Source organism: Salmo salar, chromosome 14, assembly GCF_965601325.2.
Source record: "Salmo salar chromosome 14, fSalSal1, whole genome shotgun sequence".
NCBI classification, from domain to species: domain Eukaryota; kingdom Metazoa; phylum Chordata; class Actinopteri; order Salmoniformes; family Salmonidae; genus Salmo; species Salmo salar.
In genome coordinates, this window is record NC_138304.1 from 17487953 (window position 1) to 17503746 (window position 15794).

The window sequence follows — 15794 nt, forward strand, 5'->3', positions numbered from 1 at the left end:
CGCAAAACGAAAACAGAGATGTAAGGAGATGGGGGTGTGGCTAGATGAGTTTTGAAGAAGAAAAAAAGCCAAACAGAACGGTCCCGGTATCAAAGCTTAAAAGAGAGGGAGGAAAAAAGGCAAGCGGAACATGGGATGTATCAGAATGAAATATATTCACATTATTCCGAGAAGAAAAAGGGAGACGAAAAGAGGATATTACATAAGAACTCTCTAAGGCTCTGGGACAATCAAACTCTGTTGATGCCAACTGGGAACGTTACACAAAATCTGCCGGAAAACAAGTGATGAAGTCTGTTTGTATTTCTTCTAATTAAAACTGCCATTGCCGATACAATAGAGATTGTTTCTAGGGAGTGTGTGAAAAGGAATTGAAGCACTTTGTTAGATACACCACCTTATTTTACATATAGACTCGTTGGCTGACAATGTCATGAAAATAATGCATGTGCATCTATGTGGCCGGAAGTCGTGCTTTGTGCTTTGTCATGAATCTGAACGGTCAGATAGCTAGCAACAATGACAAGAAGCTACCATGTGGGGAATCGTAGGTGGCTTGTTTAAGCTAGTTTTGTCTTGTTCTTGACACCATGTCTTGTTTGGAGGTGTTTTGACTGATTTCAAGTCAATGCTAAAAATGCTAACATTTCCTAGCTAGGTAACCTACAACTGTAACGATGTACACTATATATACAAAAGTATGTGGACACCCCTTCAAATTAGCCTAATCCACTATTTCAGCCTTAACCATTTCTGACAGGTGTATACAATTGAGCACACAGCCATGCAATTTCTATAGACAAACATTGGCAGTAGAATGGCCTTACTGAAGAGCTCAGTGACTTTCAACGTGGCATCGTCATAGGATGCCCCCTTTCCAACAAGTCACTTCGTAAAAATTCTGCCATGCTAGAGCTGACCCAGTCAACTGTTAGTGCTGATATTGTGAAGTGGAAACGTCTCAGGCGTGAAGTGGTAGGCCACAAAAGCTCACAGAACGGGCCGCCGAGTGCTGAAGCGTGTAGCACGTAAAAATCTCCTGTCCTTGGTTGCAACACTCAGTCTGAGTTCCAAACTGCCTCTGGAAGCAACGTCAGCACAAGAACTGGAGCAGTGGAAACGCCGATGACTCACACTTCACCCTCTGGCAGTCCAACGAACAAGTCTGGGTTTGGCGGATGCCAGGAGAACGCTACCTGCCCGAATGCTTACTACCAACTGTAAAGTTTGGTGGAGGAGGAATAATGGTTGTTTGTCATGGTCCGGGCTAGGCCCCTTAGTTCCAGTAAAGGGAAATCTTAATGCTACAGCATACAACTACATTCTAGACGATGGCCCTTTCCTGTTTCAGCATGACAATGCCCCCGTGCACAAAGCGAGGTCCATACAGAAATGGTTTGTCGAGATCGATGTGCAGAACTTGACTGGTCTGCACAGAGCCCTGACCTCAACCCCATCGAACACCTTTGGGATGAATTGAAATGCCGACTGCGAGCCAAGCTTAATCGCCCAACCTCAGTGCCCAACCTCCCTAATGCTCTTGTGGCTGAATGGAAGCAAGTCCCCGCAGCAATGTTCCAACATCTAGTGGAAAGCCTTCCCAGAAGAGTGGAGGCTTGTAGCAGCAAAGGAGGGACCAACTATATATTAATGCCAATGATTTTGGAATGAGCAGGTGTCCACATACTTTTGGTCATGTAGTGTATTTGAGAGACAACAAGTGCTCATTGTGCAAATGTCTTTATATATTTAATAAATATTTGGAGACCAAATATAGTTTACATGTTGTCAACAATCTAAGCCAACCCTGTCTATTTTGCCATAGTTGCGCACGCATAGTTTTTGTTGCTAAACAACAAACCCATCTACCTATATATTACTACGCGTTCCCAAGTGGGAATTATTGCACTCAGTAGTTAGTATAAACACTTAGAGGTGCACTCAATTTGTAATACATGTGCACACACACATGTGCACACACACACACACACGGTGCGCACACACATATGCCACACACACATGTGCACCACACACACACTCACTTGAAGATGCAGAGTCACACATAGCAATAACGAGACAATTACGCATTTCCAAAAACTAATTTGGTGCAAATAGTATCTCTAATTGAACTGCTATGGATTGTGAGAAAATAAAAGCTATTTCTTATTGCACAGAATGTCTGTGTCATTTGATTACCCTACTCAGAGCCTCCATTCCACTCATCCCATTCCATTCTCATTATTAGCATGCACTAAAAACAGGTTAGAATATTACTGGAATACAAAACATCATCCTCAATCAGTAGTGAAAATCCCAATTCTTCTCTGTGTAAATGTGTATCAGCCCTGCACCACCAAGGGTATTTGCATAAGAAGTGAGATGCATACTGGGTGAAGTTAAAACATTTGCTTTTTTCTTCCAAAAAGAAGTTGGGTAACAACATCCAGAGCCATATACACAACATGACCAAAGGTATGTGGACACCTGCTCGTCGAACATCTCATTCCAAAATCATGGGAATTAATATATAGTTGGTCCTCCTTTGCTGCTATAACAGCCTCCACTCTTCTGGGAAGGCTTCCCACTAGATGTTGGAACATTGCTGCGGGGACTTGCTTCCATTCAGCTACAAGAGCATTAGTGAGGTCGGCCACTGATGTTGGGCGATTAGGCCTGGCTCACAGTCGGCGTTGCAATTCATCTCAAAGGTGTTCAATGGGGTTGAGTCAGGGCTCTGTGCAGGCCAGTCAAGTTCTTTCACACCGATGTCAACAAACCATTTCTGTATGGACCTAGCATTGTTACAGGGGCATTGTCATGCTGAAACAGGAAAGGGCCTTCCCCAAACTGTTGCCACAAAGTTGGAAGCACAGAATTGTCTAGAATGTCATTGTATGCTGTAGAGTTAAGATTTCCCTTCACTGGAACTAAGGAGCCTAGCCCGAACCATGATAAACAGCCACAGACTATTATTCCTCCTCCACCAAACGTTACAGTTGGCACTATGCATTGGGGCAGGTAGCGTTCTCCTGGCATCCGCCAAACCCAGATTTGCCTGTCGGACTGCCAGATGGTGAAGCGTGATTCATCACTCCAGAGAATGCATTTCCACTGCTCCACAGTCCAATGGCGGTGAGCTCTACACAACTCCAGCCCACACTTTGCATAGTGCATGGTGATGTTAGGCTTAAGTGCGGCTGCTCTGTTATGGAAACCCATTTCAGGAAGCCCCCTTGACGAACAGCTCCTGTGCTGACATTGCTTCCAAACAGAATCCACTAATTTGAAAGGGTGTCCACATACTTTTGTATATATATATAGTGTATTTAGATATATTTACATATATGGCTCTGGCATCACCCGTATAGACTGGAACCAAAAGCAGCATAGAGTAGAGTACTGCACCTTCTCTGACACTGTCCATTCTCAAACAGCCCTGACCTTTAGAGCCGTGAGTCCTGTAGTACACTGGAGAGCTACATCTGGTAATATAACCAAAGATATCTCTCTGCAGTTTCTGTCGACTCCACAGTCAACACTAAGGTCACCTACAATATTAACAATATACAGTGCTGTTCATTTTAGCACAGACTGTGACTCACCTCCGAAACTGACAGCTACTCTCTCTTCTGCTCCACAACACCTATTACATAACAGAAATCTGAAATTCAAATCACACCCACAGTACAGTATGCAAACACGTAGACATTCCATTTCTCTTCCTCTCATATCCTCTCTCTCACACACACACACACACACACACACACACACACACACACACACACACACACACACACACACACACACACACACACACACACACACACACACACACACACACACACACACTCACTCACTCACTCAAGGGCAGGGGGGTTGGTGGACTCCTGGTACGTCTGCCAGGGAGCTCCGGCAGTCAGCTCAGTAAGGCCCAGCAGCCCAGGACAGCCTGCCCCCCTGGGGTGCCTCGTTCCTGGGTATCCTCCATGCTCCGCCTGCTTCCTCTGATCCACCCCTGGGGAGATCCCTTCCCCAGCCAGCTCCCATATGCCCACTGTCTCCTCCTCTTGACTTTGTGATGGCTTCTCTCTGGAGTTAACCGTCACAGTCATGTCCAACTGTAGCCGAACATTTTCCTGTGGAAAAGAAAGTTTTCCCCCCTTTGACTTTCCCCCCCTCGCTGTCTCCCCTGTCACTCTGCAGAATAATAGCACTGTAATAACTTAGGATCGCACCATAAATAAAAGTTGCTCACTTCCTCATTGAGTTTAGTTACAACTTGCCCATCACAGTGACTCAAATAACATCCTTTACTCAAACAACTATGAGAGACATCAGACAAAAAAAGAAACAGGACCAGATTCAGTCAGGACGCAGCCATCACAGAAGTGTATATAATCAACAGCTGGTGCTGTAAACATATCCCTACTGAAAGTATTATGGTGACCAGCTGCTTAGTAACAGATGACAGTGTCTGCAAGAGAAAGACCTGCGTGGCTGACGGTTGTCTGTGTGTTCTTGTAAACTCACTGTGGCATCCCATCCAGAGTCCTGTCCTCTTGTGTGAATCTCAATTTTCCACTCGGTTAATCACTTTCACTGTTGATTAGCTTGCGCATTAGCTTCGTCACAAGCCAAGCGAACACGCACGATTACTAATAACTGCACAGCCCCCCACACACACACACACACACACGTACAGATGCACCCACCCACATGCACGGATGCCCACACAGGTACGTATGCACACACACGCATACACACACACACACGTTACTAATAACTGCACTCACACACTGACAAAAGCTCCCTCCTTTACGATCCAAATGAATTTCACTCAATTAAACAGAGACATGCAAACACCAGCATCAGTCAACATGTACTACCTCTACTCAACTCAAACAACCACACAGTCCTCCAAACCACAACCACACAGTCCTCCAAACCACAACCACACAGTCCTCCAAACCACAACCACACAGTCCTCCAAACCACACAGTCCTCCAAACCACACAGTCCTCCAAACCACACAGTCCTCCAAACCACACAGTCCTCCAAACCACACAGTCCTCCAAACCACAACCACACAGTCCTCCAAACCACATCCACACAGTCCTCCAAACCACATCCACACAGTCCTCCAAACCACATCCACACAGTCCTCCAAACCACATCCACGACTAATACAACTTGAAACTTGAAACGCCCCCCCAAAAATGGCTCAACTATAGACAAACAAACACATCTAAGAACCAAATATAGTGAATTCTCTCAATAAAACCATACGAAAGGGAGATCATCGCCTTCCTGGGTTTGCCTGCACACGCAGACCTTCAATCCACCTCGCTAAATCTGTCCAGAATCCCTGTGACATCCAGCAAACAAGACAGCTAATGGCGTGTACAGAGTGTTAATGGAGTCAACGCTGAGCTTGACACTCCCAATTAGTATCTGAACGCCAGTGGGAATTGTCACTTCAAAGATCCTCACAGCAGGGGGAGAATCTGGAGCCCACTCCCTGACTTAACTGATTTGGCATTTCTTTCGATTCTAAGACTTAGAATGTCTTACAGTAGCCAAGGACAAAGATAAGATGGTCTGTCTAGTGGAAAATGTTGCTAGCGGCAGTGCAAGTCTACGAGGATGACCTTCATTTCTCAACATATTAACTCATTTGACATCAGACGATAAATAGATTTGAGCGAACGTGTGTGCGCATTTACAGTATGCACAAGCATACACACTACGGAAGATAGACCGCATGGTATATACTTAAAATGTCACTCCGACAAGCACCAAGTTCTCCTCAAGCACCAAGTCTCACAAACGTAGACAAACACTCAAAAAAGACCAGCTCATTCCCTAGTTTAGTCTACACAAAGCTAACCCAAGTTTCAACCTTCTCAGCAGTGCCTCTCCCATCCATTGCACTTGTGTTTACCTCGCAGTAAGATAAAGTACCTCCTAGTTACTCTCCAAAGGGAAGTTTATCAAACAGACTGTTGTTTGAAACAGATTGTTGTTTACTCTGAGTCAATCCTACAGGGAGTCTTCCAGCAAGTACACAAGATGATGAAGCAGGCACAGCGGTCCAGTCCAGAACAACAAAAGCGTCCAACTACGAAACAAAACAATCCAGCTATGGATTAAAGACTGTTGTCGAGAACCTTTAAAGAGAAGATGTGAACCATGGGAAAGTTCATTCATACACTCTGCTCATTTGCGTCAAATGACAGCCTTTTCCCCATACAGAGCACTATGTTTTCTAAAATAGAGTGGAGGAATAGTCATTTGAGGACACTACCATTTTCTATGTCATTCTGCACAGACCTTGCATATTATAGCATATTATAGAGTTACTGTAGCTATTCAGTTCATGCATATTCCCTGTGTAGATGAGCTGAGTCATTTCTAACTCCCAGATACAGTCCCGTCCCTGGTGATGCATGTCAATGAGCCCAGAGGGGACAGAGACAGTAGGAGACAAACCCCGACAACAGAGAGCATCCTCAGTGAGGGCCTCCAAATTACACCTCTCAGAGAGACAAGTCAAGTATACAATGTAATGGGAAAAATAGCAATAAAGCAAATTGCTTTAGCAACAGCTCACATCCATTTTGATGAATAGTGGTAATGTATTTAGTGACCAGAATTGTTTTGGAGGCTATTGGTTTGGTGTTGTCCATACTGTGTGTGTGTGTGTGTGTGTGTGTGTGTGTGTGTGTGTGTGTGTGTGTGTGTGTGTGTGTGTGTGTGATGTGTGTGTGCACGTGTGTGAGCTGATGTTTATTTGCTGGCCTTATCTGTCCTCAAACACAGTGAGCGGGCTGCTTTCCCGGTCTGTCAGCCAGAGATAATCCTGCCCGTCCTGTCCTGCTCCCTCCGCCGGCAGTCACATAATCTGGGAGAAGGTGTCTCACTCACTCACACACACATTCGCACACATACAGCCCAAACCCTTAACACACAACCCTTCTTCACAAACCATACCTCCCAATACTTTCCCACCTCCAGTACTAAAAATGATGTTCCAAAGATGATCCCTTACTGCCCCACATCCAGACACTCACAAATACACCTATCCGACCTACACCATCACTCACTCCCTTCCTGTGCAAAGCATCATACTCTTCCTGCTCTGCTCTCTCAGTATGTCTGAATAGCATGGGTGTCTGACTGTCTGTAGCCACATCATTGCCTTCCCATTGACAAAGCCAACCATGCGTGGCAAAGCCCCAACAAGTTGGCTGAGGCACAAACAGACTGGTACCGGTCTACTGAGACTTGTGTCTGAAGACATGAGACACCATTAGGAGTGGAGCTGACAAGAGTGGAGCGAGAGACTTAAACGACGCTGACAAAGCACTTTTTAGGTTTTAGGAATTCTTTTGGGAGTGAGTTAGCTTTTACCTGGGGGCTCGGTAAATCCCCTTGGCTTAGGGAGTGAGGATGAACGGTAGAGATATCATCTCGGTTTTCACAGGGAGTAACAGCTTGCAGCTCTTTATCAATCTGATGATAAAAATCCTGTAGGTACAACCAATTACTGAATACTCTACAGGTCATACTGATATGCCCTGATCGATTCATTACCACACAGACAATAACATACTTCAGTTAAGAGGTCTGTTGTCTTGGTGTTGTCTGCTATAATCGCATAGAGCTTCGTTCCCGACTGATACCTCACAAGGTAAAGACAAATAAACGTGTAACGACGACCGACAACTGTCAACTGTCACCTGACAGTTGTAAAAGAAAAGAGAGCACCAATCGACAATGCAAACAAACCAATGTACATTGTACAGTTATATTCACAAGGACAAGCGGTTTGGGTCCTGTTTATATTCCATTTCCCATTTCCCATTCCCGTGTGTTGAAACATTTTCTCAAGATGACTTCCACCTATTTGAGGTTAACCAGGTGTAAAATATGGCAGCGATGGATCATCCTTTACTCCACAGACGTTTCAAAAAGGTGTGGAACAGAAAATCTATTATTGATGTCACCACATTAAAATTTCAATCTCAACTCCTAAATTTGTAACACTAAATAATTCAAGGATTTTATGCTCTAGCCCAGGGGTGTCAAACTCATTTTGGCCCGGGGGCCTCATTCAGTTTTTAACGAGGTCCGGAGGGCCGCACTGAAAATTTGTTATATTACCTGGCCGTCAAAATTTGCTCAAAATTTGTTTGGGGAATTTTCTACGCTCCCTGACTGTCTAGCTTCCACTTTGGTGATTATTAGCAAGCTGGTAACAGTCAAGAAACTGTATGAATGTAGGTCCATTATAATTTCGACACAGTTTCAATTTGGTTTTAGTCATTTTAAAGTATATTGAGTTTGTTTCTCCCACCAAAAGAAAAAAGAAAATAATAATAATCTTTTACTCAAACCACCTGTGGGCCGGATTTAACCCGGGCCTCATGCTTGACAAATTGACACCCCTGCTCTATCCTCACCTAAAATAGGTGTTTAATGAAAAGTTTACAAGCACAATGGGGAGATGTTACTTGTGGCAAAATCATCCAAAATGATTTAGCAGGGGAGTGAACACAACCTTGCTGTGCCATACATGAATAATCAAGAGTGTTCAGAGCAGAGGCTTCCCAAGCCTCAACATAGCCTGGTCCCAGATCTTTTTGGCACTGTTTGCCATGATAAGGACCATAGGAGTTGGCAGGATGGCACAAACAGATCTGGGACCATGGCTAGCTGCAGCACACTGAATTTGAACAGCTTTTCCTGGTACGCTGGCTGATCGCCCATAGGGAAACAGAATCTGTGCCTCACAGCCTTTGGGTTTAATGTTCGAGGTTGTCCATAAAAAACACTTCTGGAATGATGCAAAGCCTGCACACAAACGGCAGTCACATTACAGTTACTATAACATAGTACTCAGGCAGTTGATATGGTCTGCAAAGGTGTATACTTGTATGAATATGGTTGGTCTTTTAGTTGGTTTTTAATGTATTTAGTATATCTTCTCTTGCAATATGCAGCGTCCTCTTACTGGAATTGAGCCATTATTTTTAAACAAATGTTTCTGTTCAGAAAATGTCTCATGGATCATAGGTATCTTCATTTCACACTGCCAATCAGTGATGTAAAGTACTTAAGTAAAAATACTTTAAAGTACTAGTTAAGCATTTTTGGGGGGTATGTGTACTTTACTTTACTATTTATATTTTTGGCAACTTTTACTTTTACTTCACTACATTCCGAAAGAAAATAATGCACTTTTTACTTCCATACAATTTTACAGGAAAATTGTCCAATTCACACACTTATCAACAGAACACCCCTGGTCATCCCTACTGCATCTGATCAGGCAGACTCACTAAACACAAATGCTTCGTTTCTAAATTATGTCTTGAGTGTTGGAGTATGCCCCTGGCTATCCGTCAATAAAAAAAAAAGAAATTGTGCTGTCTGCTTTGCTTAATATAAGGGATTTTAAATGATTTATACTTTTACTTTTGATACTTAAGTACATTTGAGCAACTCCATTTACTTTTGATACTTAAGTATTTTTAAAACCAAATACTTTTAGACTTTTACTCAAGTAGTAAAAGTTATATTCTATAAAGGTATTTTTACTTTTACTCAATTATGACAATTTAGTACTTTTTCCACCACTGCTGCTAATCAGCAAATAGAAGGAAAAAAGTTAGAGAAACATTATGTTAAAGAAAAACTGTAAGAAGATTGAAGCGAGACATTGACAGAGACCGGGAAGCAAAAGCATAAAGAAAAAAATATGTTCTTCCTCAGAATTATTTCATAGGAAATGGGCCCCACACAGCTACCGTATACAGCAGTACCCATTCGGAGGACTGTCAAACTGTGTAGACACACACACAAACACCGTTCCCAGGCAGCTCGAGGGAGGTAACCAACAGATTAGAACCACATCTCTGGATCAGAAGGATGCAACAGAGACACAGAGAAGACAACACTGGGAACCTGCTTCATTATTCATAAGCCTTAGTAACAGGGGAAAGAAACTTCTCCAACTACAAAGGCACACTGGCCCACTCTCTTCCTCACTACACTGCACCACCTCTGGCCCTACACTGTAGACACCTAGGAAGTGAGACACAAGCCAGTGATGTCTGTCCTTGGGAGTTTTAGTGTAACCAACCAGATACTAAACCCTGGTATCTGTGCAATTTGAGACTGTGTTAGCTCGCTGAACTAAAGCTTTGACACTGGGGGGCTTCAGGTCTCAGGCAAGGTTAGCTAAAACTGAAAGTGCAAGAGACAGGTTTTGGAAATGGAAAACTGCCGAAATCACTGTCAGCAAACAGCTTGACTTTGACTCAGTAAGAGTAGCAGTGCTTTACACTCCATGTAAATGTGTGAAAATTACTTAAGGCCTGTTATTCACTCATTTTAATAGCATCGTACATCCCAGTACTCATTCGCACATCCCACACCAGCACTGCTTCAATGCCTCCAACAATGGATTGTTCAAGTGAGAGAAAATCCTTTCTCCACTCTGCTTAGGAATAAGGCATTCAGGCCAGTGAACATAATACTGGTTTATACTGGTCTGGTGCACAACCAACCCTCTCACTCAAATGGCAGACTATACACATGTATACCTGACAATAGTTGACAGATGTCAGATTCTCTTCACTGAGCACAATCATATTGCATTCCAAAACAGTGCACGTTCCTGTATCCAGCTGGCACTCCAGTACCAATCTACTTTGTCACAGAGAGCAAGGTAATCCGCAGTGCAGAGAGAAATATCCTGAAGCTATGTCTCAGAGAAAAAGGCAATGACAATTATGAACAACACAGCAACAATATCAGCCTGGTCTCATAGACTAGGCGTAACATAGTAAATGAAAATCCATGATGCCAAAATTAGTATGATAAGTTACGTTTGGTATGGTTACATAAGACAGAAGGTTACTTAAAGCAAAGACTAAAGGTGGATTGTTGGTCGGGGTGGTTGATCGGGGTGGATGGGTAGGCATATAACGCAAATGTCTAACAACCCAAAGGTTGCGTGTTACTACTTACTACCGTTTAGCTACATTGCAACTACACTGAAAACAAATATAAACTCAACATACAAAATGTAAAGATTTGACTAAGTTACAGTTCATATTTCTTAAATCATTCAATTTAAATAAATTCATTAGGCCCTAATTTACAAGCATTTCACTACACCTGCAATAACATCTGCTAAATATGTATATGCGACCAATAAAATGTGATTTGATCTATGGATTTCACAAGACTGGGAATACAGATATGCATCTGTTGGTCACACATACCTTAAAAAAAGGTAGGGGCATGGATCAGAAAACCATTAACCTCTTACATCTAGACGTTCCGCTAGCGGAACACCTGCTCCAATATCCAATGATAGGCGTGGCGCGAATTACAAATTCCTCAAAAATACAAAAACTTCAATTTTTCAAACATATGACTATTTCACAGCATTTTAAAGACAAGACTCCTGTAAAGGAATCTCTCAGGTTTTGACCTGCCATTTGAGTTCTGTTATACTCACAGACACCATTCAAACAGTTTTAGAAACTTTGGAGTGTTTTCTATCCAAAGCCAATAATTATATGCATATTCTAGTTACTGGGCAGGAGTAGTAACCAGATTAAATCGGGTACGTTTTTTATCCAGCCGTGAAAATACTGCCCCCTAGCCATAACAGGTTAATTATCCGGTGTGACCACTGTTGGCCTCATGCAGTGCAACATCTCCTTCGCACAGATTTGATCTGGCTGGTGATTGTAGCCTGTGGAATGTTGTCCCACTATTCTTCAATGGACATTGTGAAGTTGCTCGATATTGCCGGGAACTAGAACACTCTGTCGTACACGTCAATCCAGAGAATCCCAAACTTGCTCAATGGGTGACATGTCTGGTGAGTATGCAGGCCAGCAGAACTGGGACATTATCAGCTTGCAGGAATTGTGAATAGACCCTTGCGACTTGGGGTTGTGCATTATCATGCTGAAACATGAGGTGATGGCGGCAGATGAATGGCACGACAATGGGCCTCAGGATATCGTCACGGTATAACTGTGCATTCAAATTACCATCGATAAAATGCAATTGTGTTTGTTGTTTGTAGCTTATGCCTGCCCATACCATACCACCACTCCCCATACCACCATGGGGCATTCTGTTCACAACATTGACATCAGCAAACCGCTCGCCCACGACGCCATACACGCTGTCAGCCATCAGCACAGTACAGTTGAAACAGGAATTATTTTGTGAAGAGCACATTGAAGGTGAGTATTTTCCCACTGATTTCGGTTACGGCGCAGAACTGCAGTCAAGTCAAGACCCTGGTGAGGACGATGAGCACACAGATGACAGTTTGTGCAGAATTTATTTGGTTGTTTCATCAACTGTCCGGGTAGCTAGTTTCTGACAATCCCTCAGGTGAAGATGCCGGACATGAAAGTCCTGAGCTGGCATGGTTTCACGTGGTCTGCGGTTGTGACGCTGGTTGGACATACTGCCATGGTATGGTAGAGAAATTAACATTCAGTTATCTGACAACAGCTCTGGTGGACATTCCTGCAGTCAGCATGTCAATAGCGCAGTCCCTCAAAATTTAAGACATCTGTGGCATTGTGTTGTGTGACAAAATTGCACATTTTAGAGTGACCTTTTATTGTCCCAGCACAAGGTGCACCTGTGTAATGACCATGCTGTTTAATCAGCTTCTTGATATGTCACACCTGTCAGGTGGATGGATTACTGTGACAAAGGAGAAATGCTCACTAACAGGGATCTACATAAATTTGTGCACAACATTTTTATTGAAATTGTGTGTGTGTGTGTATGGAAAATGTCTGGGATCTTTTATTTCAGCTCATGAAACATGGGCCCAACACATTACATGTTGCGTTTGTTTTTGTTCAGTGTACTTAGCATGTTTGCTAACCCTTCCCCTAACCCTATGCTTAACCCTATAACCTAGCTCCTAAACCTAACCTTAACCCTAACTTTAACCCTAGCCTAGCTAATGCTAGCCACCTAGCTAACATTAGCTAATGTTAGCCACAACAAATAGGAATTCGTAACATACACTCACCAGTCAGTTTATTAGGTACACCCATCTAGTCCCGGGTCAGACCCCCCTTTGCCTGCAGAACAGCCTGAATTCTTCGGTGCATGGATTCTATAAGTTGGAAACGTTCCACAGGGATGTTGGTCCATGCTAATGCGATGGCATTATACAGTTCCTGCAGATTGGCCACCAGCCTGCACCGTTGTCACCAGGCAGGATGGGGCCATGGACATACACTGCTTACGCAACAGGAACCGGGATTCGTTGGACCAGGCAATGTTTTTACCCTCCTCAATTGTCCAGTGTTGGTGATTGGGTGCCCACTGGAGCCGCGTGTTCTTGTTTTTAACTGATAGAAGTAAAACCTGGTGTGGTCATTTGCTGCAATAGCCTATACGTGACATGGATCAACGAGTTGTGCATTCCGAGATGTTGTTCTGCACACCACTGTTGTACTGCGCCGTTATTTGCCTGTTTGTGGCCCGACTGTTAGCATGATTCTTGCCATTCTCCTTCGACCTCAAATAAACTAGCTGTTTTCGCCCACAGAACTGCCGCTGACTGGATGTTTTTTGTTTGTCGCACCATCCTCGGGAAACCCTAGACACTGTCTTGCGTGAAAAGCCCAGGAGGGCGGCTGTTTCTGAGATACTTCTGATCCGGTGTGCCTGGCACCGATGATCATTCCACACTCAAAGTCGCTTAAGTCACTCATTTTGCCCATTCTTCTAACGTTCTTTTGAACAGTAACTGAATGTCTCGATGTAGGAGCAATCCATTTTCGTGAACCGGGTGGTGTATCTAATAAACTGGCCGGTGAGGTATCCCCTTTGCTTTTCCTTTCCTTTTCCTAATTTGTAACTTATCATATGAATTGTAATTCATAACATATCACAAGAAATGCATGATGGACACCCACAAATTAATACATAACATACCATATGTAACATATCATACTAATTTGAGTGTCCTGGACTTTCGTTTACTATGTTACACCTATCTCTGAGTCCAGGTTGACAATATAGGCTACAATAGCAGCTTAATGACCTTGAAAACCAGAAGTAGCCTGAGAATGGTGTTTGTGAAAAGCTTCAGAAAATAGATAAGGTCATGTGTAAATGTGGAATATAAAAGAAAACCTTTCTTTCATCATCTTCAAATGCTCTGCACACGTGCCTGAGTATCGATTGTTTGTGTTTTGTGCTCAAGGTTCAGTGAGCAAAGGCCAACAATACAAGGATGTGAGTCATCTAGTTATAAACTCAAATATAGACTATAGCCTATAAAAGTAGCCTAAAGAATGATGAATAGTGTTAAATTCAGAGAGTTCGGTTATAGTTCACCGTCAGATGAGGTTGCAGTGGCCTACAGTTGGATCGTCACTAGTTAGCACAGCCACAAAGTCATAATTATGGTTTAACCCCGCCCTTTTCTACAATTTATCTTCTTACATTTTTATTTTAAACCTAAATCTAACCTTAACCACACTGCTAACCTTATGCCTAACCCTAAAAAGCGAGTTTGACTTTGTGGCTGTGTTATCTAGTGGAAACCCTACAGTTGCCATCCTCCATATCTTCGGCGCCGAGATGTGCCCTGTGCGCGAGCTGCACATGAGGCCCTTACTAACAACAAAGTTGCATCCGATATTCAGGCGAGCGGCTCGTAACATTGGTTAACCTCCGGGCTTCGAATCATTAAGCATGCCAAAATTGCAAAGCCAGTTGATGCCAAGTTGAGGATTTCACGCAAGGCTGTTGTTATGTTATAGCTTTAGCATTATTAATGACATAGACAAACATTTCCTAATCAATCGATTTCGATGTAATAGGGTAGGGTTTCATATGAATGTTGCTTGCGCTCATGGAGGCACGAGAACATGCTCTATAATTAGTGGTCAAAATAACACCATAAGAACCTGAGACAAAAATACGACTTAAAATCCCTTTCCCTGTTGCTTTGACAATATTTTGAAAACTCAATTTCACCTTATGCCATATATCCTAAATATAATGTGCCGGTAGGTAGGCTGAGGGTCCAATTTCTGACCCATGCTACATGCGCTGTGAACGTGCCATATTCAATAACAAAACCCATCACTGTGAAACACTTGACTTAAATTAGGCTAGGCTACTCACCGTAATAAGGGGAAGAGACGTCCGATTTTCTTGCCATTTCACTTTGAACGATGGAATTGTCTAATGTGTAGAGGTTCGATGGCATGGATGTGAATGAACAGTCGCGTATTTGACTCCAAGTTTATAGGATTCCTCCTCTCTCCCAGCGTTTCCCTAGAGATGCACGGACGCAGCTCAGCGTCAGCACTGTTTATAGCACGGAGCGTCATCAAGAGAGGGGATGTATGTGAATAGCGCACCTTAGTGGAGGCATGTGCCTTTGTGTGCCCAATAGGCTCCTGTAATGATAAAATGTGTCTGCTGTACTTTTTACTTGCGTATTTTTTTTCTTGGGGAATTGAGATGGGTGTATGGGATACTGTTGTTGTTGTGTGACAGACAGATATTAATATTGTAGGAAATTACATTCTGTGAAATACATCTAAAAAATGCATACCAGACTAGAATTTAGTTTCAAATCAAAATAAAATATATATTTTTTGTCACATACATGTGTTTACCAGATGTTATTGCGGGTGGAGCAGAATGCTTGTGTTTTTAGCTCCAACAGTGCAGTAATATCTAACAAGTAATATCTAACAATTTCACAACAATAC

The 15794-nt window shown here is 43.0% G+C and overlaps 1 protein-coding gene across 3 annotated transcripts in view; it reads right to left on the reverse strand.

Moving 5' to 3' along the window:
- Positions 1 to 15397, reverse strand: part of LOC106568882 (choline transporter-like protein 5-A) — a 114273-nt gene extending 98876 nt beyond the window's left edge. For all 3 annotated transcript variants that reach the window (XM_045693975.2, XM_014139663.3, XM_045693973.2), the window contains exon 1: positions 15199 to 15397. In XM_045693975.2, coding sequence (XP_045549931.1) covers positions 15199 to 15283 — 85 coding nt within the window. In that variant the 5' untranslated portion in view covers positions 15284 to 15397. The remainder of the gene's footprint in view (positions 1 to 15198) is intronic.
- Positions 15398 to 15794: the final 397 nt, after the last annotated feature.